Consider the following 27,463-nt stretch of genomic DNA (forward strand, 5'->3'; position numbering starts at 1 on the left):
TCCCTTTCCTCATCATGGCTTCCAACATCCTGAGCGGCAGCTTATGGACAGCAGGCAGCTCGGGACATGCCTGTTGCCAATTGAATGGGAGAGTGTCATGAACCCACATTGGTGGTGAAGACGCACCCAACATACAGAACACAATGGTATAGTGTTGCAGTCCTGCTGAGAAATAACAATTTGGTCTGTATAAATGTAAACCAGAATGGCTGAGATGTACACGCACTGTGCTGTTAAAAATAAAGCAGCTGTGGTGGGTGGAAGTACTGCTTCGGTGGCATCAAGAGTATACAATTCCCTGCGGGGTATTGTTGGTCATTTCCTATTGAAGTATAGCAGCCCTACTGAGAAGTGCCATTAAAAGTGAAGCTGTCCAGTAGGCTGGATCAGTGCTGCCCCATAAAAGGTGTAGCAGCCTCTGTGAGAAGTGGCAGTACTGTCCCAATTGTGAGAAATGTAGTATTTTCACATTAACTATGCTTAAGCACTTTGGGTTATTGAATAGTGCTGCTACATTCTGAGTAATTCCATCCCTTTAAATATATTAGCTTTTGTATAACTACAACAGTGTTGAGTTATTCTGATGATGATGTTAGACTTGCTCAATAGTTCTGGTTCTGTATCATTAAATGTACTTCAGATCTTCAGAGTCTCGAGAGGATAGCTCAGGGGCAACGTGCTCGCCTTGGAAGCAAGATGACATGGAGCAACACAGGTTCGATCCCTCGGTCCGCGCAACAAAGGTTCGATCCCTCGGTCCGCGCTTAGAAACCTCTGGGTATTAAGCTCGTTATAAATAACTTATCATATCAAACAGACTCATTTGCCCTCTCCCTGCACCTCATTTCGCAGATGTAATGCAAGAAGGGTGCCAAAAAGATTTTTAGAAATTGAGGGACAGGCTTGCTTTGCATCTGTGCCTCCATTTCTAAAAATCGTTAGATCCCAACCATCGGCAGTACCCGTCTCACCTGTTCCCGACCCTCGCCCGCACCCCTCTCACCTCACCCGGCCCACATCCTCGCACAGAACCCCTCTCACCTGATCCCCACAATCGCAGGCATCCCTCATCTGCCCTGCATACGGGCGCTCCCACAAATAAACTGCAAAGGAGGATCTAATGTGGGTGATTATCCAAATTAAACTTCACTATCTTCAGGGCAAAGGCATCATTTACAGAGCAGGTCCTTGCAGGTCAGAGGTTGACTGACAATGATGCACTTTCAAAGCCAGCAGTGCAGTTGTTCCAGCCTGTCAGTTCCGGGATTTGAGCACTGTTGCTTTCTTCCCAAGGCCCAGCACTATAGGCTGTGGCTGCCAGGTGTGGAATTTCAGCGACCTTTCCAGTGTTGTTGTGATAGCCGTTCTTTATCGCCCTGAAGTTCCACCCTCTTTGACAGTGGCAGCACAAAACAGGTTGATGGCCAGTAAACATAAATGCATTTGCCATTTTCTGATCACTGACACGCCAGCACATTCCCTTTAGTTCAAGTCCAAATCTTGTATGTGCCTTTCAACTTTCACACCTTTGCCCACTTCTCATGCCCTTTCGTATCAGCCCGCAGACCGAGGTCAGGACATTTACCCCCGGTGTCTTCGGCTCAGACACAAATCCCCTTTCTATTGGAAGCAACCCTTGCTTGGGCCGTGCATGGACCGCACTGTAAATAACACGCGGCGTGCGTTGCTCTCAGTATAGAAAGTAGGACGGCTTTCATACCTTGAAAGACAATGAACACACCATGTTTATGAAAAAAAAGCGCAAAAAGCGCCAAAAGCGCTGCAGGAATGAAATAAACTCAAGATGCAATATTTTCATACCTTTTATATGAATGTAAATACCGTCAAAGAAATTAAAGTGATGCAATACATATTTGATTTCTTTGCATGTTATATATACCAGGGTGAAAGCAGCGCACATTTGCATATGAACTTAAAAAAAATAGTAAGGAGTGTTCATGACACGCGCGCACACACAATGCTTATGTATCTTGGCAGCGTGCGCGATAAGGAATAAAGCACCTCAGTGCCTATACATTGCGAGTATACCACATGGCCCCTCCTGCCATCCACGCTAGCTACGTTAACCTGTGCGCTCCCAAGCATTTAATTTGTTTCTCGATCCGGGAGTGCAGTTCAGAAAGCGATAGCGAATCTGCCCCAACAATGCTTACCGGAAACAGCTACAGGAGAGGTGCCCGGGTCTAATTCACAGGGGTGTTTTATAATGGCGCAGTCCCGTTGGAAAACCCTTGGTGAATCAGGCCCTTACAGAGCAGCAGCTTTCCTCCGGTTCTGTGTGATTACTGCTAGATAAAGTGGCAGCTCATTATTGATGACTGGAGTCATGCAGCAGGGACAGGGGCACCAGAGGTCGCGAGGGCAAATGGCCACCTGGACGGCAGAGACTCTGCCGTGCCGGGGGCCGTGTGCCCTCGCCTGTGGCGTCGCCGCCGGGTCCTGGGGCTGCGCCCCACAGCAGGCAGGCTATAAATAAAAACGAAAACGAAAGAAATCCACCCAGCACTGCAGCAGCGCTCACCGAGCGCCGACGGTGGCAGTGCTGCAACGGCGGCCCGCCCGCCACCCACACACACACACACACGACGACACCTGCCTTGACCCACCAGTACTCAGCAAGTCGCTACAGTTGGCCTAGCCTGGCCTTCTTCAGTGGAGTGAGTAGGGCACAGGTCACTGGATGGACTGGAGCAGCAGGAGCTGATCAGGGAGCAAGCACACGTGTTTACACATGCGCAACTAAATCAAAATGGAGGACCACAAGCATCGCAGGATGATGTGGCCACGCCCCCTCCTCCTCTGATTGGTCGATGGCCAGATGTCGCAAGAGATTGACAGTGAGTGACAAAGGTGACCCTGGGGAAGTGATCATTGCGCGGCCCCGAATGTGAGGAGAGGTGGACAGTGGGGCAGGGACGTCATTTGGGGGTCGCCAGAGGTCGCAAGAGCGACCGCTGCCGATTGGCCAGCGACCTCTGGCGACCCCCAAATGACGTCCCTGCCCCACTGTCCACCTCTCCTCATATTCGGGGCCGCGCAATGATCACTTCCCCAGGGTCACCTTTGTCACTCACTGTGAGGAATTCGACCATCCGCATGGTGGGCATGCGCTCATCTGGGCTATTTGAACATTTTCATTCAATGGACTGACGGTGGACCAACCTCGGGAAACTGTGTGGTGCTAATTCACACACATTCTCATATGCTCACACCACGGCAAACGCATAGACGCGTGTACTCTGGGTGGACACAGCCGACAGGCACAGTCTACCCTGTCATAATTAGCTGGAATGTGACAGCTAGGAGTACACTATGCCATCTCTTGGAAGGGGGGCGACCAAGCTTCCCCCTGCCATGGCCAGCCTGATTAACTAATGAAGGCTCCATGGATCTGCCCTGTCCTTTTGTTCGGCCTTGCAGCTTGTGGCAGCTATTAACATACCAATCAGAGGGTATTTTAAACTGTCCCACAGGGGGCCTGGCTGCAGAGGTTAACAAAGGAGACAGGAAACCCAACAACCTTTCATATATAACTGTATCAACCTGAAGCCAGCTCCCACCCTCATTATCAATGACAGTGAGCTGTCATGTTTTGGAACTGTGTGCTTACAGTAGGCCACCCTGGTAGCCCATTGAAGAAGCTGGGAGAAGTGCCTCGATGAGCATCTACCAATATCTGCATTTAAGGACATTTTCAAACTCATCAAGATCCTCGACCCGCAACTGACGGCAATGCTGATCGTTGTCACGCCGCATTACTTAAAGAAATCTTAGACGTCTCGACCAGTGCTTCACAATCATTGATCAGCGCTGAGACGATTCTTGACCCCGAGCCTCCGTGTAGGCCAGCCTGCAGCTGTTCATCCAGCTTTGCTCGCTGAACCGTCTTGCCGCCTGATTCCTGCAGCTGACTCTCATTTTGAACTCTGTCACAGAAACTTCAAAGCGCCCCTGAAGCCGACTCGACCCTGTCGAGCCCCAAGAACATCTACAGCCAAAGGTACATTGTGATTCTGCCCCCCTGGTCCTTCCCAGAAGGCCCCATGAGACATATTAAGACCCGTTGTGCTAAAGCCAAGTTAACTTAAATTGTTGTGGTCATTAACCATACCTACTACCCTCTTGTCTATATCCAGAGTGCATCCCTTTTCCTTTTTAGAAACTGTCTTGTCCTCTGCATTACTTTACCGGGTGGGGTGTATTTCGGGGTGTTGCTAAAACTGTTGTGATATAAATAAAGTAGAAATTTTTGATACAGCCTTGACTGGCCAGTTCCTTTCATCATTGGGTAGTAACTGTATCTTCGCTGTGTTGCAACTAACCAAAGATCCACAACCTTTCGGAGATAAGCCTGCCGTTCCGTCCATGTTACCAAAATTGGACATGGAGGTTTATAATTTGCTTGTTATCCCAATATGTTCAGATCCCTTCTGGTGTAGTCGAGATGTGAGGCTGATTGATGGTTTACAAACCGTTATTCATCCCTGGAGCACTGGTAACCCGGAAGTTGATTCGTCACACTCGCCTTCTCCGGAGGTCCACTTTGGGAACAGTCCCGCTCTCTCCCCTCCGTCTCCTGGTGGTGGCTGTCCCACTGCTCGCGCTGCAGTTTGGGTTTACGCTGGCCTCCTTCTGCCATTAACCTGGCCAGGCCCCAGGCTCTCTACGATCGGAATGCCATTGTCTGCTGCGTCAGAGGGTGGGCTTGTTCTCCTCCCGCCGGCACCTGATGAAATTCTCTGCCTCCCCTCCACCGCTCTGGGTCTTCCTGTGCAGAGCCTCCGACAACACGACAGTCCGTCAACACATCCCAGGAATCCGGCACACCTTAAATCATGGCTCAAGCCACATCAGCACCGGGTGCAGCCTCTGGAGGTATTTTTCTAACTTGTTTTGGTGCAGGGAAAGGGAGACACAGCACTAAGCAGCCATTTGGTCTGCACCCCCTGGTGGTCTCCCAGTGCTTGTTTCTAACAGGACTTTGAAAGACATGCATACTGTTTATAAATCAAGTGGCTGAAGGCACACTTGGTTAAGACATTTGTATTACACCTATTGTGCATTTACAACTCCAATTAAGCCATTAACTCGCAGGTGTCTGCTTTGAAATAACACTGGTAGGCGCTTCAGGCACACCATTTGGTGTTATTGCTTGACAAAGCTAGCTCAAAGAAAGAGATCCCAGGAGGATGTGTACTGGAATGGGAATGGACAGAGAGTGGGTGCCCATAGCAATGAACATGGCCATGTGTAGTCAATGGATAAAAAACAAACAACTCCTGCAGGCTGTGGCCATCTGCCTCTTAGCTGCACATCAATGCATTCGTTAGGCGTATAGCCACCGATTAGCCAAAACTAAACACGTTTGGGGGTAAAGAAACGTAGTGACAAGATGAAGGGATGAAGATTTCTGTTTTTCTGGTAATGTCTGGGGTTCACTTTTAAGTGGAACGGAGATGGTGTTCCCCATTTAAAAGTACACGTCGATGCATGGTGCCCATATAACTCAAAAAGGAAAGGGGCTCAAAGCAGACCGGCGGAGTCTAATCCTGGCCTTTATGAAAAGTGTGAGATTCTGGGCTAATGCCTCCTGCTTCCTGTGCCTGAAGTCGTATGTACACACACACACGCACACGCACGCACACACACGCACGCGCACACACACATATAATATTTAATGTAACTGTATAGTGTAATCGTCCATATTCATGAAGTCATGTTCCCACTGCACTTGCGAGGCTCTCCTCCTAGCCTCGTGGCTTTGCCACGATCGAAGAAGCGCTTTCTGCTGAAGCGAGTTTGATGTTGCAGGTGCTTGTGGGCTCTTGTGGTGTGTGGATCTCACTTATTGTCGTCCACCACGATCCCTTCCAAGGTGTCCACTGGAAGATGCTTGAGTGCACCATTAACATTGACCTTCTTTAAGGTGTGCAACCTTGTGGCATTCGCTTTTAAGATCAAAACACAATGTATTTCTAAAACTGTCTATTGTGAACTCGGTGGTAGAGTCCATTTTAAAAAGTGCCATAAATATATTAAATTACAAAATTGATATCAAAACAGGTCTTCTAGTAACTCAGCTCTTTTGAATGACATCCATGACTCTTTTATGCCCTGCATTAACTCCTAATAACAAGACGTCAGTACAAAAAGTTGCAAAAATAAACAACGTTTTCTCCAGGTCATACTTCCCCTTCCCTTCAGAGTTAGAAAACAAATAATCTAAGCCTATAACGATTCTAAACCTAGCTAATACTGACATCTACTGGAAGAAAGCGGTATTGCCACTCCTTATTTTAGTACGCCAGTAAAGGAAGTCGGGAAGTCACTTAAGGGGGACCCGACAGAGTCCCTACCCGAGGCACATTTTTGAAGACTACTACCCAGGTTAGCCCTGACCCACTTAAAGCCCTCACTCTGACTATAAAATGTCAATACTGCTCCTAGTTTTCACATTGGTGATTCTTAAATGTACGTTTGAGATGATTTAACCTACTATGAAAAACCAATACACTCACTCACATTTTGTTAGACAAATCGCGTTTGCTTCCAACTTTATTTGTGTTTCACTTCAGAACTTAGAACGAATATATCAACTAAATTGTAACAATTAAAATATTTTTTTAAAGAACATATATATTTTTTATTTACATGAATAGAATAAGAATCGACTTTTCTGTATTTTACAAAAAAAAATAGGAATTAGAACATAATTTATATGTCACGTTATCCACCACATAGAATAATGTTTTTAACGTGAAATTATTCTTTCTACTTAATCTGGTATTGCTGTGCTGTGCCAACTGCTCTGACAACAAAGGTGCACTGGCCTATGGAATTAGAGAAGTTCCCTGAGAGGCCTCTGGCTGGGAATAATGGGGCATTCTCCTGCAGAGAGGCAGATATGCACCTTTGCAAAACACATGAGCGTAAAAACAAAATAAGCATCCCTTCTTATTAAACCTCATCTCTTAGAAACGAATTAGAAAGGAAGAGGCCAGACAGAAAATTGACGTTTCTTATTGAAACTCTAAATAAGCTGAGAGAACAGGGCCTGCATGTGAAACCGAGTGCACCCTCCTGTATCTTTACATACACGGTTGTAAAATGAGAAAGATATAAAGTTTCCATAAAGCACTTCACACCATATACCACCTGCTTCTAAGCGCTGTAATTTTAGTTATTTTTATTACCCGACCTAATGATAAACAAAGTATCAACCTAGCAAGGATAAGGACCTGTGACTGCCGGTTGCAAACCGACCTATTTTACTTACAGCTAAACTCGGTGAGCAATCTAATCAGATGCAATTGTATTTGCATATAAAGTATATATAATGTGAGACCAGCCAATAAAAAAAGAGCCTTCTAACAAGTTCACAGTGTGATACATTTCTGCCGGTAATTGCGTTTCAGACACTTTTTTTTGGCAGTAATAGAATTAGGCCAGCTTTACCACACCACCGAATTCCTGCTTTGGTGGAGAAATGGGGAATTTACCTGCAGCAAATACCTGGATGTAAAACCTCCACGCCACCACCAAAAATCGACAGATTTACCGTGGTAAAATTACAGCTCCCGGTAATGCTGACTAATTTCTCATGGCTCCTTAGAATTCTAACATTTTAAATGATCAATGACTTAGCACCATGTGTAACCCTGCGGTAGACCCTTGAGATCCAAATAGTATTAACGGTAAATGAGTTTGGCAGTCATTCTAGCAGAATTACCACCCAACGCACAACGAGGGGGAAAGTCCTTAAGCACTGTAGGCCTTTTGGTGTTGGTTTAAACTAGTTGTCAAAGTGTACAAAAAAGTGATTGAATTATGCGCCCCCTTAAACCACTCCCCAATGCACCCTTGCCTCTGCTCACTCTCCGCCCACTAAAGAAATCCTACCTCGTGTTCGTCCTGTCATTCCTCCGGTCCACCCCTCAACAGAGTTTAACAATTGTGCTATCAAGGTTGACTCAAATAGTAACAACAAAAAAAATCTTAAAATCCGTTTTACTTGCAGAGATTGTTCCCCACAACATGAAGCGTTATGCATCCCCCCATTCTAATCGACCCCCATTCAAACCGCTTAAGAGACTTGCCAAATACCATAGCTACTCCCATTACTCACACACAGCTGTGCCTGCAGCACTATCAGGTTAACCATGCTTAAATCCAGAAGGCAAAAGCCGATGACGCTGTGCGGTGGCTTGGAAATGGGCTTCATGTTCCAAGCAGGCAAACTGACAGAAAAGGTGCATCAGCAAGATAGCTCAGCGAGCTACGACACCAGCACAAATCCCTGTACCCATTAGTTCCTGCCCACTTAACCATTGCTTTTAATGGTAATTGCATGCAGCAAGTGTTTAAAACTGATGATTAAACATTGAAATCTACAAGTCACAAACGCCTTGGCAATGCCGAAAATCAGTAGCAATGACCCTGGGTTCTATGTGAAAATGTCCCATGGGAAAAAGTCACCAGGTAGGCGATTTATTTTCCTCCATGTACCGCTAAGAGCCATCGTCCACACATTCTAGAACAGGCATTCATTACTATTCTAACTCCAGTCCTAGAATATTTGGGGAAAGTGCTTGATTTTCGTGGAAGTGCACATTTGGGAAAAACTGAAACCAAGACAAGACAGCAATCCTAAGAATAAACCTACAACAGAGAATCATTTTATGAAAAACATAAAATATTTATGCAAAATCACCTTAAATATTAAGGAACGTTTCATCATTGAGTGTGCCTTTGCTTTAACTGGGGACCAAAACCGACATACAAAATGTTGACATGGATGTAGCGCTGACCAAGAGCAGGAGGGCCTCTAGACGTTTTTAATAATAGATGATAGCGTTCCTAAACTCAGGGGCACACCTTTCATCCACCTCAGCAAGGTGAGAGGCTGTTTGGGCCTGCATTTTGCAGACAGGCGCATGCAGTGTCTGATCGTCCCACGGAGCTATATGCTGCATATATTTCTTTGCTAAGTAGCTGAGGTCTGAGTATTGGGGAGTATGCATTGGAGTGCACCTGGTCCAAAAGAAAATTGCATTAAAGAGCGATGCGCTTGAACTTGCAGGACTGACAGTATGCATAGGTGGGGGGCTCGGGGTGTGACTGGTCTTTCAATGGATATGATTTTGGGTCATATGGCTTTTAATTTGCCAATTCTAAAAAATAAAAAAAATCTGCACTTATCAGACACTGTTGCCATAAACCTAGCACTTGCCACTTGCTGGCTGCACTCCCACTGTTTCCTGCTTTATTTATTGATGTATGTTTTATTTATTTGTATTCCTTTTGCTCAGCACTTTCCACTTTTCCCCCCCTCCCATGCACTTTGCCCTTTCCCTCTCCCCTGCACTTGCGCGGTCTCAATGTCACTGGGCCTAGTAAGACCACTGTTTTGTTCTCCCTTGCCTCATCGCGCTCTGAAATACTTGTGTACGAGCGCGATTCAAATAAAACAACAATATCAACCATTGGTGCAAGGCAAGCTGGAAAGATTTTTTGACATGTCGGCTCCTCTGAAAAAAAAAAAGACACAGGCCTGTCAGGAAATCCTTCAATTCCTCTAGAGCTGAGCCTTCCCCAGCATCCATGTTCAGATCCAACCCATTTCACCGAGTCAAGTTTGCTAAAATTGCTTTAGTCTTTCCTTTAACACAAAGCCCATTAAGGTGCGCTCACTACCATGGTCTCCACAATGTCTTGCAGCCGTGTGGAGAGGCTTCCTTTTGGGCTGTTTGCTCGGATGAAGGTGGGCAGATGTGAGCCGGTGTGCCCTGCTTCCCCACTGCAACCGGGTCCCTGCGGAAGTGCTCCAGGACTTCCGCCTGCGGATCACCCCAGGGATTCTGGGCACTCAGAAACACGACACTCTCACAAAGGCACTTGGCGTATCCTTGGCGGTCAGCATCGGGGAAGGTGCCTGAAAAGCAAGGTTGAGAGAAAAGCTCATTTTTGAGGCAGGAGTCTGAAGGCACTCATTTCTAGACTGTGAATGAGTATTGTTAAGACAATTGACAATACATAAAAAAATAAGTTAGAAAATGTAACTTCAGTTGTATCCCCACTCAAGGATGTGAGGGTACATTTAACAATAATGCTGACAGGAACAGAAACCCAAGCATGTATTGTAGAAATAAATGAATGGGATTACATTGTATTAAGGAACAGCCTTCCAGAAGGAATCGGTATTGCAACCATTCTGCAATATAGCAAGGCCAAGGCAACGGGTGGAGTGCAGGTGGGATGCCGTTCCACACACTGGGCACTATCCAATGCCCACCGCATATGGCAAATTGGGAAATGAATGGCACAGATGGTGGACAACCTAAAATGTTACCACATTGGTTGCTTTTTCACGGACCAACCAAGTTTCCAGTTACTGTCGTTTGGAATTGCAATCCATATGGCTAACTTATATGCGAAGCTGGAGTTCAAAGGGGGCCAATGCAAGTTATTGATAGCTGCAGAGAGAGAGAGAGATGCTTGACTTGGTACTTGAGAGCAGACATATTGGTTGCTTCCTAGCAAGTCCACATGGAAAGGTACCAGAAAGTGGTGTCTTTGTGTGAAGTCTGTGGTGAAAGAGAATGTTAGTCCAGGGTCAGCAGAAGACCCCACTGGTTTCTGGGGAGGCATGCTCAGTCTGGACTCTGAGCCCGCTACAATGCTTTCGTTCCTGTTTGGCTTCAGTGTCAACTAGCTCTCATCCATCCACCTGAGCCCTCAGTCAGGCGGCTAGGCAGGGTACTGCATACTTTCTGAGCAATCGCCATTCGGGTGGCATGAGAGGCCATAGCTTTTAGTGACACCATAAAGTCACACACATGTTAAACAGGGGGACAGCCCCGGGCATGAAGTAGCCCATTGAGACACGTTGCGTAGATTACTTGACAGGTTAGTGCCAGTCACGAGCCGAGAGACTCGGGCCGTGCCAATCACAAGCACTGGCTATCCGACATGCACATTACACTTTTACAACCCCTCGAGCTTTTTGGAGGTGCCAACCTGTCATGGGAGCTGTTCAGTCCACCTAGGGCTAGCCCAGATATTTGGGGCTCTGCAAAAAGGAGGTGTAGACCTCAGGAGATACATGAAACCCCACAATCGCCTGAAGGTTTATTGCCGGCAGGATTAGGGAGCCACTCGAGCCCGTGATGCCAGGACCCAAGCAAGCAGAACACTGTGGTTAATCGAGTTGACGCCTGTGATGATGCATGAAATTGTTTAATTAGAGTCACGATTTGTAATTCATTTCAGAGGTGATTCTTGAGAGAGAGAGAGACAGAGAGAGGGAGAGAGAGAGAGAGAGTGACAAAGAGCCAGAGACAGAGAGCCAGAGAGAGAGCCAGAGAGAGAGAGCGAGAGAGAGAGAGAGACCAACACCAACAACACGTTCTGCGGCACGCTGGTTCCTCATTGCTGTGTGTACATATGTGTGATAGGGGAATTAAATAAAAAATCTGAACAGCAGGAGCTAAAAGAAGTTCTTGGGTATCGGCATCACCCAGAAAAGCAGGAGCTGCTTCTGGGGAACAAACAGCTGACATAGGGTGTGCCACCAATGTAACTTCCACCTAAGAAGGAAACTGTCACTCTTTGTCTTTGCACATCTTTCGGATGTGTTCTAATGCTTTTGTATAGATATTACCAAACATGTTTAGTTAATGTCTTATGGGCATATCTGTAGTGTACCAATGGGCCTGGGATTCATTATGCGCCCCAGGAAGCAGGTGGTGCCAAGCTAGCCAGGCTCTTCTGGACCATGGTATGCAGCCCAATTGCCCTAAGCAATCCAGATCCCTGGGCAATGCTTGCTATGCGCCACCCCTAGAATGTCACTCCTGTGAAAGCATGCCAACTGCATCATGCTGAATAGCGCCATGACGGGCAGACAGAGCACATGTCTGACTAGTGAACATGCTGGGAGGTGACGGTATCTGGCTGACCAATGGTTGTTGTGACAGAGCATTTAAGCTACTCTGAGATGTTGCATGGACATTGTGATACCACGAATTAGTGCTACTAAAAAAGGAACAAACGCTCCCAGAATTCATCCAAAGCCATTTATAGAGCCGGCTAGTTTTTCTTCTGGAAACTATGGTACACCTCACAGCAAGCGCTGGTGCAGACGGATTATAGTAACAAGTGTCAAGGTTGTAGTCAGTAATAACAAATATTATTGAACCTGCAGATCGAAAGTTACCTCAAATTGTCTTTACTTAATCACAAAAAGTTCTTTTAACATAAATTGACAAAAACTTGTGATCATTTTTGCTTCCGAAATGATCATAGGTTACAATATCTCCTCTTTTGTGTACACACAACTCTCATCTTTAAGAGTATTCATTACATATCAAATCATTCACATTCTCTTAGTCCAAAGAACAAAGCATTCAGGCTGTTTTGCCCACAAGCCAACACGTGTTTCGACCTAATGCCAGTCCTTACCCAGGCTGGGCTGAGACACACACATATATTTGTGTACTGTACTGCCTGAATGCAGTGAATTTGCTGCACTCCCTCTTTGATTGTGCTGTGATTAATACTAGCTGCGCTGCAAATCCATATTCAAAATTCTGTTATGGCGCCCTGTGTGATCCCTAACTTCATATTAATTTGTGTTTCTGGTTGGCTTAAGTACAACCTTCAGGCTCCATTGATGGTGGATGCCTCATCACCAGTTGACGTTCCTCATGATTAAGGTTTTTTCCCTGTAATCAATTTACTATTTACTTTTGTTCCAAGCCAAGAAAAAAAAATCCTCTGTTTGGAGACAACTGTCTGTGTGCCAAGCACACAAGTGCTCTTGTGTAGCAGTACCCAACTTCTCACTGCCACCACGCTCTAATTCGAACCCTCACTCAACCAACACTAGCTGTGAATGTTTCCTTCCACAGTACTGTCCAGCTTCACACATAGTATCTGTCTATCCATAAAATTACTGGACAGCTTTAGACTGTCTCATAATGTTGTAGGTACTCTGTCATTTTGCACATTCAATGTAAGTGTAGAGGTAGAATTTGGGAGGTTCGTGCGAAGTGCACTGTAGCAGGAGGGAGCGGTTTTGAACAGAGGGACCACATTTGCATCTTTCGGAGAGGCACTGAGCAGGGTAAAGTGGAGAAGATTTGTCAGTGTCATTTCCGGTATTTGAAGGAAGAAAACAGAGTCAAGGAGCAGGGGAAAGCGAGAACAATGCACCAAGCGCCGTCTTGGGTTCTGCAGAACTGCACTTGCCAATGTCTCGCTTTCACGCTGCCACAGCGCTCACATGGAGCGGTTTGTCTACACCTGTGTGTCGCAACAAAACGTGTCGTCCCCACAACAGTTTGCAGAACTGCACTTGCTACTACCGTGCTTTTATGCTGCCACACTCACAGTGAGCTTGTTGTCTCCTCCTGCGTTTCCCACCAAAACGTGTCCTCCCCACAACAGCTTGCAGAGCTGCACAGAATGTTACCGCGCTTACAGTGAGATTTTTGTCTTTCTCTGGCGTGCCGCACCAAAACTGTGGCCTCCCACAACAGCTTTCAGAACTGCACTTGACACTACCTACCACGCTGTGGTGCCTGTACTTTTAAGGGCACACACACGGCTGAGTGATGCAACTCTGCTGCATGTGTACGTAATAACCGGGGGTACCCGGGAACGTCAGTGCGACTGTGGAGCCCAGACAGAGAACACTGTGTCGCTTGTGTTCCATATGCTGAGGGGGCTCACGGGTCCGGAGGGGCACACCAGCAGCCATCTACATTGGTGACGAAGGTAGGATTTCTTTGGGCATTTTATCTTGATTTCCATGCCGCAGAGTTGGCGAGTTCAAAGCAGACGGCCACCATTATGCCTGCACGTGGTGGAGAAGGCTGTGGCTCCCGTTGGGAGTGCTTGTGCACCTCCCACGTTAATTTTGGAACTCCCCTCAGTCAGGGGGTGACATTCTGTTGCTGGAAAACCGAATTTGGGATGTTTTTGGGCAGTTTCTCTCCAGTATTGAGGTGAGGAGAGGGGTGAGCGCAGGGAAGATTTTTCTTCTTTTTCCCCTTTGTCCCATACAGCTCGATTTTTGGAGACATTGGCCTGTGTGCTGGGGAGGATATTCCTGGCTGGCTGGATGTTAGAGGAGGGGCAATCATTATAGCAAGCCCGAGGGTGGAGTGTTGGCTACATCTGCATGCTCAATTGTTTTTGGTGCATTCTGCCTGGAGGAGGGCCATCATGAGTTGCGGCCCTAGACTCCACATGGGGTGGTCGTGCGCTCACCGCCATGGGTGACCAAGAAGATGGTGCAGGAGCCCAGGCGCTGGCAGGGCCCGTGGCCCCAGTGGGTGTGCATATGCCAAAACAGCAAGAGGTGCTTATACCGATGCCTGAATTTGATGTTTCTGGGGCCCTGTCAAGCCTTGGAGCAAGGTGGAGGCTCTGGATAGACCATCTGGACATGTACTTCCGGGCCACGGGTGAGACCGATGATGATAGTAAAGTGTCCACGCTTCTGTACTCAGCAGACCCAGCAGTGCACAAAATCTTTTAATCTCTGCAGCCAGTGGATACATCATACACAACAGCCAAGAACGATTTGCGCGAACAATTTGTGCATTAGCCAACGAGGACTATGAGCGTTTCATCATGTGTAGCACCAAACAGAAAGATGATGAGTCTCTGGACACGCTCTATGGCCATCTCAGCTGGATGTAGATTTTGTGTGCCTGGGAGAATGCACAGACCATCATCAGAAACCAGCTCATTCAGGGCTGTTCATCTGGCAAGCTGAGAAGGCAGGTGTTTCGGGAACCTGGACTCAAGTTGCCCCACATACTGGAGCTGGGCCGGCCCAATGAGGTGTCTGAAGTGAGGACGTAAAAAATGGACGCGTCCATTTGGCCAGGGAAAACGGAGGAGGTGTGTGCCGTGGGGCGAGGTCAAGAAGGGAGAGGGGCCCAACAAACGAGTGGTGGCCAGCGTCACAGAGGGGGTAGGCCTCTGGAATCATGCCTCAAGGGCTGTTATGATCTCCCGCACCTGGCGGAATGCCTTGCGCAAGGGAAGGCTTTGGACACTGTGGGACACTTGATCACTATGCTGCCGATGTGCAGGGCACCGGTACCAGTGGTGGTGCAAAGGGGGCCGGTACGGGCAGTTTATTTTAGACAACAGTGCCTGCCGAAAGTCTCTCAGTTGGATCAAGGGGAATATGGTCTGACTCAGGAAGTGGAGGAGGAGGACGAGGAATAAAACATCTTCTTCATCTTCAGCGTCAGTGCACTGCGCACCACCACCAGAAGGCAGCCACAGTGTTGGGTACAGGTTAATGAGTCCACAGTACTTGTGCTGGTGGACACGCAGGCATCATTGAACCTGATGGCAAGAGTGCATTACAATGCCTTGTTGGTGCTGCCCACGTTGCAGAAGCAGAGAGCGTAGATCTTCACGTTTGGTGGTGAGCAGCTCATTCCATTGGCCGGGGCGTTTGTGGTTGAAAGTCGAACATGGAGGAACATCCATCAAAGCTCGGTTCTACGTGACAAGTGTTAGCAGCAACAATCTCCTGAGCTGTGTAGCGGCTGAAGCATTGGGCATCATCAGCTTCGCATATGCGGTGTACGTGGAGGATGTGCAGGGGCTTATCACAAAGTACAGCCAGCTGTTTGAGGGGATAGGCTGCATGGCTGGCACACATGTGAAGCTGCATATCGATGAGTCCATACAGCCTCAAGCACTGCAGAGTTCCATTCCATCTGAGGGACATGGTTGATAAGGAATTGGATAATCTGGTGTTGCTGGGCTTAATAGAGAAGGTGGATGGGCCTACCGCATGGGTGTCGCCTGTAGTCATTGCATGCAAACCGAGGCAGCCTGACTCGGTGAGGATCTGTGTTGATATGAGGCTCCCGAACAAGGACATCAAGCGAGAGAGACACCTCAGACCCATGATTGACGACATCATCGCGGAACTGCAAGGGCCTTGGTGTTTTTTCGAAACTTGACCTGCATGCTGGCTATCATCAGGTGGTGCTACACCAGGACTCGAGATACATCACCACCTTTACCACACACCGGGGCCTGTACCGTTATAAACACCTAAGCTTTGGTGTGTCATCAGAGGCAGAAGTGTTCCAGAACATCATCCAATAGTGTGGATTTGGATGGTGTTCTCAATTTCAGCGATGATATTCTGGTGTTCGCGAAGACGGAGGCTGAACATATGGAACGATTGGTAAAGACTCTAGAATGGCTGCAGACACTGGGGCTGATTTTGCACAAAGAGAAGTTTGAATTCCTGAAGAGAAGGATTGAGTTTTTCGGTTTCGTCTTCAAGGAAGGGGGTGTATCACCCGACCCCCGGAAGGTCAAGGACATTGTGGAGGCAAGGCCCCCAGATAATGTAACTGAGGTCCGAAGATTTCTGGGGATGGTCACCTACTGTGGCTGTTTCATCCGGAAACTAGCCTGCAGGTCGGAGCCCGTGAGAGGCCTCACCAGGGAAGATGCGACATGGCAGTGGGGCCCGCTAGAGCAAGCTGCATTTGAAGATGTGAAAGGGGTGCTAACGGCGGAAGACACAATGGCGTTCTTCAATTCGTTGTTGTCATTGGAGGTTGTGGTGCACGCCAACCCATTTGGTCTGGGTGCGGTCCTTACGCAAACGGACGTACAAGGCGAGATCAGATCGATCACCTATGTGAGCAGGGCACTGTCTGAAACAGAGCAGCGCTATTCGCAGATTGAGCGGGAGGCCCTGGCAGTCTTGTGGGGGTGTCTGAACTTTCGACTATATGTGCTCCGCCGGCTGGTGACAGTGGTGACTGACCACAAACCTCTGCTGCCGATCGTGGCTGGTTTGTCATCAAAGCCTGCATTGAACGGTAGATGCTAGCACTCCTGGAGTATGGAGTCTCACTGGTGTACTGGCTGGGCAACAACAACGCAGTGGATTATCTGCCAAGGCACCCAAGGGGCCGGGTGGAAGAATGCAAAGATATCAGTGGTGAGGAGGCCGATGATCATGTGCTGCAGATTGTTGAATCGGCAATGCTGATCGAAGAGCTTGAAAAGGCGGCGGCGGACCATGAGTGCTTCCTGATAATGAAGACGGCCCTTCAGCAGGGGTTGTGGAAGTCGGTGGTGGACAGCCTGGCACAAAGAACCCAAGAGGCGCGACTGGCGTTAGAGCAGTTGTGGAGGGTGATGGATGAACTGATATTTGTAGAGTCTGGATTCTTACGCCCGGGAGACCACATTGTGGTGCCGATGTGTAAAATCCAGCAAGTCATTGAACTGACACCCCAGGGTCATCAAGGGCGGCAAAGATGAAAGCGAGGCTAAGCCACAAAGTGTGGTTCCCTGACCTTGAGAAACGGATGGAAGAGTTTGGGTCGGCCTTTGCGTGGTGTCAGGCGGCTGCCCCGACACAGAGAGAGCCCCTCATTGAAGTCATGACCCGAGGAACAAGACCCTGGGAAAGTGTGCATGTAGACGTTGGGTCCACCGGCAGAGACACTCACTTCTTAGTGGTGGTGGACAAGTGATCACTGTACCCAGAGGTTGTGTTCATTGGACCAGTGTCATTTGATAAGGGGCAAATACCCTGGAGAATATCTTTGCCATATATGGGTTGCCTCAGACCCTGTGCTCCGATAATGGACCGCCATTTCAAGGGGACAGCTTTGCTCAGTTGATGGAGGAGTATGGCATACACCACAGAAAGATTACACCAATCTGGCCCTGTGCCAACGGCGAGGCAAAGCAGTTCATGAAGACCCTCAATAAAGTGTTCCAGATTACCCATGGACAGGGCCAATGCCTACAATGGGCTCTGTACTCATCTCTGAGGGACTACAGGGTCACCCCTTATGCATTGACTGCAGTGGCACCAGCGGACGCAATGTTTTGATGGTGTCGAGGGGGTTAACACTTGAAGTGAGGGAGCGCGAACCAGCAGTGATCGAAGACGCTCAGGTGGAGCGAGAAAGGATAATGAGGACAGAAAGAGAGAACATTAGAAGAGGACTCTGACCCCATCAGCTGATCCCCGGTGATGAAGTGTTAGTGAAGATCCAGCATCCACAAGGCAAACTGTCACTGACTTATAAGCCTAGTCACATGGACGTGGTAGCTGTGTGTGGCTCCAGGGTGACTGCGTCAGATGGAACTGCCACTGTCACCTGAAATTCCAGTTTCTTTAAGAAGGTGGGGGAGACCAGGTCGGAGGCAACCCTGCAACGAGGTACCTGATGAGGGTGGTGGCCTGGCCCATCCGCCGAGTCTCCTGGGTCGAAGGGATGCTGATGAGGAGGGCCCGATCTGGGAATGCGGACAGGAGGTATCCCCATAGGGCAGGGAGGGGGAAGCCTGCCCATCTCAGTGACTATGTGTTGGACCCCTGAATTGGTGTGCCCGGTCAACGTCAGCTGAGCATAAACTTGTGGGCCTGGGAGGGAAGGAAATAAAGGGGTTTGTTAAGTTTGCAGTGAAGTGTTGAAACTATATGTGTGTGCCTCCTATTAGTATTTGTTTGTTATGAAAATGGTGCCTGTACCTTTAAGGGCGCACGTGCGGTGGAGTGACGCAACTCCACCATATATGTATGTAATAAACCGGGCGTCTCGTGGAGCCGGACAGAGGACACTGCGTCGCGTGTGTTCCATATGCTTGGGGGGGGGGGGGCAGACTCACAGCCATCTACACACACTGTCATTATGAGTCAAATAAACCCTATGTTTCAGACTACAGTCTACTGACATATCAAATATCAAATTAGGTGAAGCAATGCACTACCACGGGCACCCAGAGATTCGAGGACACACCTGGGCAGTTTAATGCTTTAATAATAATTTAGCATGCACTACGAACCCTCAGGTATCTGAGCGCTGCTTATTATTACCCACGGTGTGTGGTGCTCATTTATCGACCTCGGAAGGATGAAAGGCTGAGTTTGACCCTGCCAGGAATCGAACCTGCGTCAGCAGGCTTTGTACAGATGTCAAAGTGAGCGCTCTACTCGCTGTGCTATCAGACCGGCTCGTTTTACAAATACCACAGAAGTTCCAATGCTGAAATATACAATTAAAGATGCACGCTTCTGTTTCCGATTTTTCTTTCCACTCAGTTCACTTTGTACAAATTAACATTTTTACCTATAAATTACCAAATACAAATGCATTTTAAAGCCAATTTATGAACCAGCGTTTGCAAAATCGCAGATTCAGTTCTGTATAGACTAGTCTGCTGGGAAAATGTGAACGTATTTGACTATCTTAACTTTGCTCGGAGTGCGACTGAATCTGTCGCTCTGTTGCGTATAACGCGCTAAAAGGGGCGTCTATGCGCTAATCCGTGGAGGCAGGAAAGTGGATAAATCTTATTGAAAGAAGTAGGTGTTAAGTTTCCGTCGGAAAGAAATGAGCAGTTCATGAGATCGAATGCCACATGAAGGGGAAACGTTTGAAGACCCCAAGCAGGGGAGCGCCCTCACCTCTGAGCCGCAGCCGCCTCTGCTGCTCCAGGTGGGCCACGGCGAGCTCCAGGATGTCGGCCTTCTCCAGGCGGCACTGGGGCTGCTGCCGCTGGACCTCCTCCTCCAGCAGGCGGCGGAGCTGCGCAATGCTGCTGTTAATGCGGTCCCGCCTCAACTTCTCCACCGCCGGCTTCCTCCGCTAGAGGGCAAGCGAGGGCACAGTTAGTCTCCTGCTCACGAGGCACCATGGGAGCGCACCGGCACCCCCCCCCCCCCTCACCCAATGCACCCCGCCAAGGGCAGTGGTTGGCATCTTCCACCTGCCTTCCAGCGTTGAGAGATGTACGCCCTCCATCCCCTTTTGAGGCGTTGGTGCCCGCGTGAGCTTGTCCCTTTTACCATCCCTTCCGTGCCTTTGACCCCCATGTGCCCCATTGGAACACACGCCCTCTCTTGGCAGACTGGTAGCCCACCCTTACTCTCTTACGTCGTTTGCTCAGACAACCACTCTCTAAACTCGCTCTTTTGGGCGATACTTCTTACAGACCCAACCATGACACTTAGCAGCACAGAGAACGTGTGCGCTAAAAAAAACCTACCTTTGTACTGTGGCATGCAGACAGCGCACCCCATTCCGGAGTTGCTGCTCCCCCTGCTGGTACATAGTGGTAACCAGAGAGAGCCCAGTCAATGAATACCCTCATTTGCCTCGACCAACACCTGCAGCAACAGTGGCTATTCCAGGAGTGGGGCTGCCGCTCACAGTTTAACCCTGGCCCGCAGGAGACCGTACTATTGCAGTACTGGGGGCATCACGCGTCTGCTAGTGCACCTACGACGACCCCCCAACACCCATCCCTATTGTAATACTTAAACCAACACAAGACTCTACAAGAGCATCACTCGACAGCTTCTCCGCAGTTTGAACACAATTATTTTAAAGTTATGGAAAAATGCATGCAAAAGGCGAGGTTGGAGGGGGGGGGGCGAGGGGAGCGGATTCCTAAAGCAGAGAGCGAGCTGGAGAGAGTCCTCCTCATGATACTGAATATATATTGATTCATATGGGTATTGATAGATTAGGCCTCCAGTCTCGCCCTTCTCGAGTCTGCACCTCTAATCATCTTAGTCTCCGTCTCTGTCTTTGTTCTTACGCTAAGATCACAGGCCTGTTGTCGGTTTAATATACCTTGTTCGCCGGGTTGGTGGCCCGGTCTTCTGTGGACCGCGTTAACAAGGGGCACGAAGTCATCGTTTGCGTTGCACGTCCCGTCTGAATGTAGGCTCAGCTCAGCTGAGGGCCCGCCGCTTTTATGCACGATTTGGCGGCACGGCCTCCCGCAGGCACGGCTTTCCCACACTCGGCAGCCAATCGGCGCGCGGCGAGGGTGCGCAATAGAAGTGTGCCTGGACGAGGTAGGAGTGGGGCCCACAGAAGAGCGGGAAAGGCCCGGCGGACAGGTGCACGCGGGTGACGTTCCAGAGCGCGGCTGCGCGCGAGGCGCGAGGCCGTGGGAACGCTCTGATGGCACGCCGGCGGCACCTGCTTCTCTGTTTACAGTAAGCCGACCTGAATGTTGACAATTTTGGAGGAGTGATGAGAAGGGACCCACGCCCCTGACAGCATGGCCCGCCCACACGCATTCTTTCTGCGAAGCTACGCAATTAGGCAGTTCCCACTGCTGCCATCTTAAGGAATCTTGGGGCATGCGGCCCAGACTTCTTTGGGGCCCACCTCTTTAACCAGAGAAATTACGGGATACGAAATCCCTGGTCACTGCCCCCCACAAATCTCTGTAACCAGTACCTAACAAACTGAGCTATTTTCTGAGCAATCATGGCACTGAAATGTATCAATATCCATTTCACCTTTCGCGATTGCACATGATCTATATATAGCTCACAGAAGGGTGAGAATACTACAAGAGTTGTTCTATCATGACTGGACAAACTGTGTGTACTACAATGAACATAAAAGCTTTTTGGGATTAATTGATCTGAGCAAATAAAAACTGTACAGATCAGCAACAGCCGGGCTGCAGGTTTGACACCTCAGCAGCACACCATAAAACATGGTATGTGTTATTATAGTTTTTGTTAAACCAATGTGCACGGACTGGTTTCAATCAGGCAGCCATATGGGGGCCTGGGGCATGTGCCCTTTTTGCATTCCCACTTCTCCTTGCAAAGTGGTAGTTTAATGTAAAAGTGCATTTTTAATACCGACCTTCAGCTTTTTTTCTAGGCTACACAAATTGGTGGCATCTAAGGAGAGGGTTTTTAGAACATAGCCTTATAGACCCATGATAATGACCCCTCCTAGTGCTTTAAGTGGGATTAGACATCAAGGGGGGCTCTCCTTGGGGGGGGTGGACTAACTAAGGCCATGCCCCCTAAGGAGAGCCTCCCCTAAAGGGGAAGGCTGTTAAAAGGAGTAGTGCTGGGCCGCACTTGCATAATTACCTTTGATGCACCCAGACTCCCCTTTTAAAGAAAAGAAGGGGCTGGGCGCACAAAAGGTGTGACACCAGTGTGCCCCAGCTCACACCCAGCAGGCAGCCTTTTCATTCAAGGAGCCAGGTGGTGCAACGCTTTAACCATGGCTTCCTTGAATGAAAGTGCTGCCTGCTGCTGATGGCTATGTACTCAGAAACAGGAGGAGGGCTCGACTGCCCAGCTCTCCTTTTGTTTTCGAGTAAAGTCATCAGGCAGCATGAAGCCAAGGTGTTTAATGCTGGTGATGGTTGTTTACTTGGAAGTAAAAGGAGAGCTGGGCAGTCCAGCCCTCCTCCTGTTGCTATGTACAGAGACATCAAGCAGTCCATGGAGCCGAAGCTCTGAACGGTTACACAGTCTGCTTCCAGGTGTTAACACATCAGTTTAGAAAAAGGAAACGGCAATCCCTTTTCTTTTTTCTAATCGAAGTGCTGGTAACGGCTGCGCTTCGGCTATAAAGGCTGGCATGGCTGGGGCTACTCGGGTGAGGGCCCTAACAGGGCCCCGGCTCGGAAGCCCTTTTTGGAGACTGCTGGGGCTTGGCCCCGGATGGACCCTGCCCACTTAAAGTCCCGACCCCTCCGGAGGTTTACAGGCTATTAGCACATATTGGTGATAGTGATAAAGGTTTTGGAGCTGTGGTGATGAAGTAAAACCCTCGTACAATAGCGAGTAAAGTAATTCAGCAAAATGTGTTAGTTCAGTACATGTTTTATTTTGTAGTTTAAAAAAAAATCATGCCTTTATAAGGTAAGAATTTTACTAGTAACCTTGGTTGAATTCGACCAGACTTAAAATGATCATACATTTGGTGTAGTGTAAAAGTAAACGGTTTATATGAAACTGAATGCATTTCCCCATGTTTTAGCTTCCACTCTGGCGCATTAACTTGAGTGTTGCTGTAACGTTGAAGGTGCACTGAGAAAGGGTGGTCATAGGGAGGTAGTCTCTTGCTGAAAGTGCTATTGTTGGGACATTGGATGGCGGTTTCTTAAATGCAGATGCATGCTTTCTGCTCTTCTGAAATCAGAATGCCCTGAAAGCAGTCAATAACAGTGTTTTTGACTGGATTCAGAGCATTTTGACTCGGGCAGAGAAAGTCAGTAATGACTTTCATGTGAGAATAATAGCTGTCAGCCTGCAATATGTCAATACACGCTTGTACATTTTGTCTTTATTTCAGTCTAGTATGGCCGTCGCAGGCAATAGGCAAATGAGATCACTACTGTAACTGTAATACATAACTCAGTCATAATCACGAGTTCAGAGTTTCGCTCGGCCCTATTAACTCGGGTACCGGGCTGTTACTACCTGGCATCAGTGGTGTCGTCAGGAATAAACATTTAGGGGGTTGGGGGGGGGGGCACAGAGTGGGACAAATACAAAAGTAAGAGTAGGGAGGGCCACAGACAAAAGTAGGGGGACGCCTATGAAAGGGAATGTGTGACGTCACAAGCACTCCTGCAGAGAAGCTTTTGTGCATACCAACTACCAAACCCCACTGCACCTCCCTTCCCATCAGAATGTAGGCACAAAACCATTAAGTCACTAATGACCCATCATTCACAGTTTTGTGTGCTACATTCTGATTGGAGTGGCTGGTCTTGATGGCAGAAGGTAGTTAACAGCCCTTCATTGTCGATTGCGGGCCTGTGTGTGTGCCGTGTGGCGAACACAGCACTGCAGACAGTGCAGAGTGCGTAGACCAGCTGACGTAGGGGGGCCCAATGGGGAAGGCCAGGATTTCAGAGGAGGGGCCCAGGCCCCCCCCCAATCCTCCCTAGCAATGCCACTGCCTAGCATGGCCTTCGGAACTCACAATTATGGTTATTAGAACACCGGATTAATGCTCCATGGTGCTAAATAGCATAGCTCTCAACATTTTGAGGTCAGGTGGGTGAAAACAGATTTTGTTTTTGGTGGGCATGAATCCATTGATTTACATGACCGGTTAGGGAGCTTGGCGGGTGAGAGAGAGAGAGAGAGAGAGAGAGCTGATTACACTCGCAAATTTATTTATTTGAAACAACGGTTGGCAGCGAGCGCTCACCTACTGTTTCAAGGAAATACTAACATAACATGACCTCCATGCAGGGTCGGACTGGGCCAAGAAATAGGACACCCAAAAAAAGTGGCCCACCCCTCGCCTCACGACACTTGACCTCTGATGACATCACCGGAAGTGTAGTCATTTGACCCCGTCAATTGATCCCACCCCAAAGTGACATCCCGGGAACCGATGAAACACGACCTTTCACCCCTTGACAAAAAAGGAAGTGGCATCAAATGGCATTGTTCCTAAGTACACTATGAAAAATATGGTTATGATTTCACTATTGTGATATACTATACATTTCCTACAAGAATGGATCAACAAATGTATCATTAATATATGTGTGTATAGATCCATATTGCACGTTGCATGTGTTTTTATTTCAACAAAAAACAAATTGTCGATTTATTTTTTTCAGAACCGGCCCCGGAGTGGCCAGAAATGGGCCCCCAGTCCACAGGAACGATTTCGGCCTGGCCACGGGCCGAAAGGCTGAGGGGCCAATCCGACCCTGCCTCCATGGACATAGAAGCGAGGCTCTGATCGAAGACCCTCTTCCGTTTCAATGGCAGACCACAGACATGAGGGGCCGCACCACAAACCCCACAAGGTAATTGCGAGGTGGGGAGTGAGGGGAGAAACAGGCAGGGACGTTGGGAAAGGGATAGAAAAGGACAGAGCGGGTGCGAGCAGCTCACAGCGTGTTCGGGACGCGGGCTTATATCATGAGATTTAACTCGCATTTTGAATAGTCCGATTGGCTGCGGTGCCCGGTCCCATGTGCTAATTACAGTTGTAATGATACAGAATTCCAGCTGCCAGTGGAGCATCTTATAAAAGTCATAACTAGATTTTTATATGATTTTCTTTTTTTCAAATATTTTTTATTGAAAACAGCTGAACACAAAACTCCAGAAAAATAGCAAGCGGAACAGTCCCCACCCCCTTTCCCATAGCCCCCAAACAGGTCCATCCAATAATCCCCAGTGTCTGCACAAACTGTATGTAACTATGTTTCCAAACCAACAATTTTAAAGAATAATTTTTATTTTTTTTTATTTTATTGCATCAATTAGTTACCAAAGGAAACTTTAAATGCATTGTGGAGATAAAAAGAAAAGAAAAGAATTGAAAAAAAGGAAGAAAAGGAAGAAGAAAAAAAAAAAAAAAAAACACAGTTACATCAATTATATATATATAGGGGGGAAGCAGTATAACTTGAGAAAAATAACTAAATGTCCAAAATTGTAAAGGTTTCTCTCATAAAGTTCAACAGATCCAGGGTCGTAGATACTTTTTCCCCCCTTCTCAGAATTAGCCACCTGTTCTGCAAGGTTAAAGTGCTTACATTTGAAAGGTGCGTCCCCAACCATTTCTCTCTGAAGTTAGTTAAGGTAACACAATTCATCACTAGATGCTGTAAGGTTTCAGCCTCTTGCCCACAGCCTCGACACAGCAGACTGGGTTTTTCCTCTTTTTTGGTTCTTCTCCCTAAGACTTCTCTTGTGTGGAAGAGGTTTAGTCTGAATTTTAAGAACCGCTGTCTTTCCGTATTTGAGGGAAATTTATCCAAGTAAGGGTGGACGGTGCCTCTGCAATAGTGCTCGTCCATGCCTTGGGTGATTGATGGCAAAGCACTGAGCCTGTCCAGGGTGGCTATCCAGTCCCAGTCCAAGAGTTTTCTCTTTACCATGAGCGGATTTAACATGAGATTGTCTGGTTTTAGTGCTACGGTATTCAGGATTTTAAAACAAATTAATTGCCACTTGGTTAGGACCGGAATCAATTGTCTTTTGATTGCTTCGTTAATTGCCACAAATCCACTTCTTTCCTGGGGGTGCAGACATTTGCAGAGGAGTGTCAGGGATTTCCAGACCGTAGATATGTAAAGGGACGATAGACCTATTTCCTTACGCACAATTTCCATTGGAGTTGATGTCTGTAAGCCCAATACTCTTTTCCAGAATAGGCCCTCCAACAGTTTCCAAACATCTGAATTGATGAAGAAATTCGCCTCTGCTGCGTAAGTGAGAATTGGCACAACTTTCAGTTTGTAGAAATCTATCAGAGGACGAAGGGAAAAAGAACAGTATCGTCGCTTGATTAACAAGGCTTGCGAAGCTAAGTTCGTAACTTTACTTCTAAGCCTGCAGATACCTGGACCATCTTGGATGCTGTTGTTTAAAGTTACTCCAAGGTATATCATGGACGAAACCACTGGTACTTCTTCCCCGGAAAGGTACAACCTTAGATTTTTCATGCCGATGATAGGTCCTAGCCTCAAGATCTTCGATTTTTTGGATTTATACGGAGGCCGTTTCCTTGTGTGTATGACTCGAGTGCCTTAGTTGCCGCTGAAGTCCGATGGCCGTTTCGTCTAGCAACAGAAGATCGTCCGCAAATAACAGCCTTCCCACGACGGTCTCTGTGATTTTTGGGGGGAAACACCTCACTGCTTCGAAAGCTTCCTGCAAGTCGGATATAAAAAGGCAAAAAACAGCGGGAGCCAACCGACAGCCCTGTTTCAGACCGTGCATGGCCACCACATTGTTTGAGAGGTTGCCCTGTCTGTCCAACCTTACTCTGAGGGTTGTCCCCATGTGTAGTGCTTCGAGAGGTTCTCTCAGGTTGGTCGGACATCCCCATTTCCTTAATTTGTGCCATAGCATTCCGCGATCAACAGAATCGAATGCCTGTTCCAAGTCTATTGACACGATATAGATGTTCTTATATTTCTTGGCTTTAACCATGCATTTGATTATGTTGATGAGTATCACATTTAAGGATGTTCCAATGCCCTTTCGAAAGCCTGATTGCCAAGGGTCCAGGTGGTCTGCCAGCCGACTCCAATCATTTAGATGTTTCAAGATTAGTGCTGCAAATATTTTGCCGACGACATCCAAAAGGGCAATCGGTCTGTAGTTAGTGGGCACGGACCTATCTCCCTTCTTAAAGATCGGCACAATTATGGACGTCGTCCAAGATTTAGGTAACTTTTTTAGTCTTGTTATGTTGTTATACAAATCCAGCATGAACGAAGCCCATTTTTCCGGGTCCCTTTTGAGGATGTCGTTGGTGAGACCATCAGGTCCTGCAGCCCTTGAAGAATTGGACTGTTTAATAAGGTCTAGAATATCTTGTTTTCCAAATTTAAAGTCCCAGGGCTCATTCGATGGTAAGAATGGGGCAGGACCACAGATTTTCCCCATAGAGTAAAGGTTCCGAATGTGAGTTTCCCAAACTTCTGAGGCTATTGGATTTACCATTTTTGAGTCGGAAGGGATGTTTATTTCATTGATCAACTTCCAAATACCAGTGATGTTTTTAGTAGATAGTAGGTGAAGCATCTTCTCACTGTCTTGTTGCATTATTTGATGTTTGTGTTGCTTAAGCCAGTTCCTGTAGGTGTTTCTAGCTTTAGTATACAG

The 27,463-nt window shown here is 47.8% G+C and overlaps 1 protein-coding gene across 3 annotated transcripts in view; it reads right to left on the reverse strand.

Annotated features, from left to right (window-relative positions):
- The window catches only part of LOC138472305 (transcription factor HES-5-like), an 89,383-nt gene extending 68,545 nt beyond the window's left edge, over nt 1–20,838 (reverse strand). For 2 of the 3 annotated variants that reach the window (XM_069610431.1, XM_069610430.1), the window contains exons 1-3: nt 20,676–20,838; nt 19,505–19,685; nt 9,715–9,952 (exon numbers count right to left, since the gene is read on the reverse strand). In XM_069610431.1, coding sequence (XP_069466532.1) covers nt 9,715–9,952; nt 19,505–19,685; nt 20,676–20,738 — 482 coding nt within the window. In that variant the 5' untranslated portion in view covers nt 20,739–20,838. Of the gene's footprint in view, nt 1–6,544; nt 9,953–19,504; nt 19,686–20,675 lie in introns of those variants that run through there. The other variant, XM_069610429.1, reaches the window with a different exon arrangement.
- Between the last annotated feature and the right edge of the window lie 6,625 nt (nt 20,839–27,463).

The sequence above is a fragment of the Ambystoma mexicanum genome, chromosome 8 (genome assembly GCF_040938575.1).
Source record: "Ambystoma mexicanum isolate Mex_15411 chromosome 8, UKY_AmexF1_1, whole genome shotgun sequence".
NCBI classification, from domain to species: Eukaryota; Metazoa; Chordata; class Amphibia; order Caudata; family Ambystomatidae; genus Ambystoma; species Ambystoma mexicanum.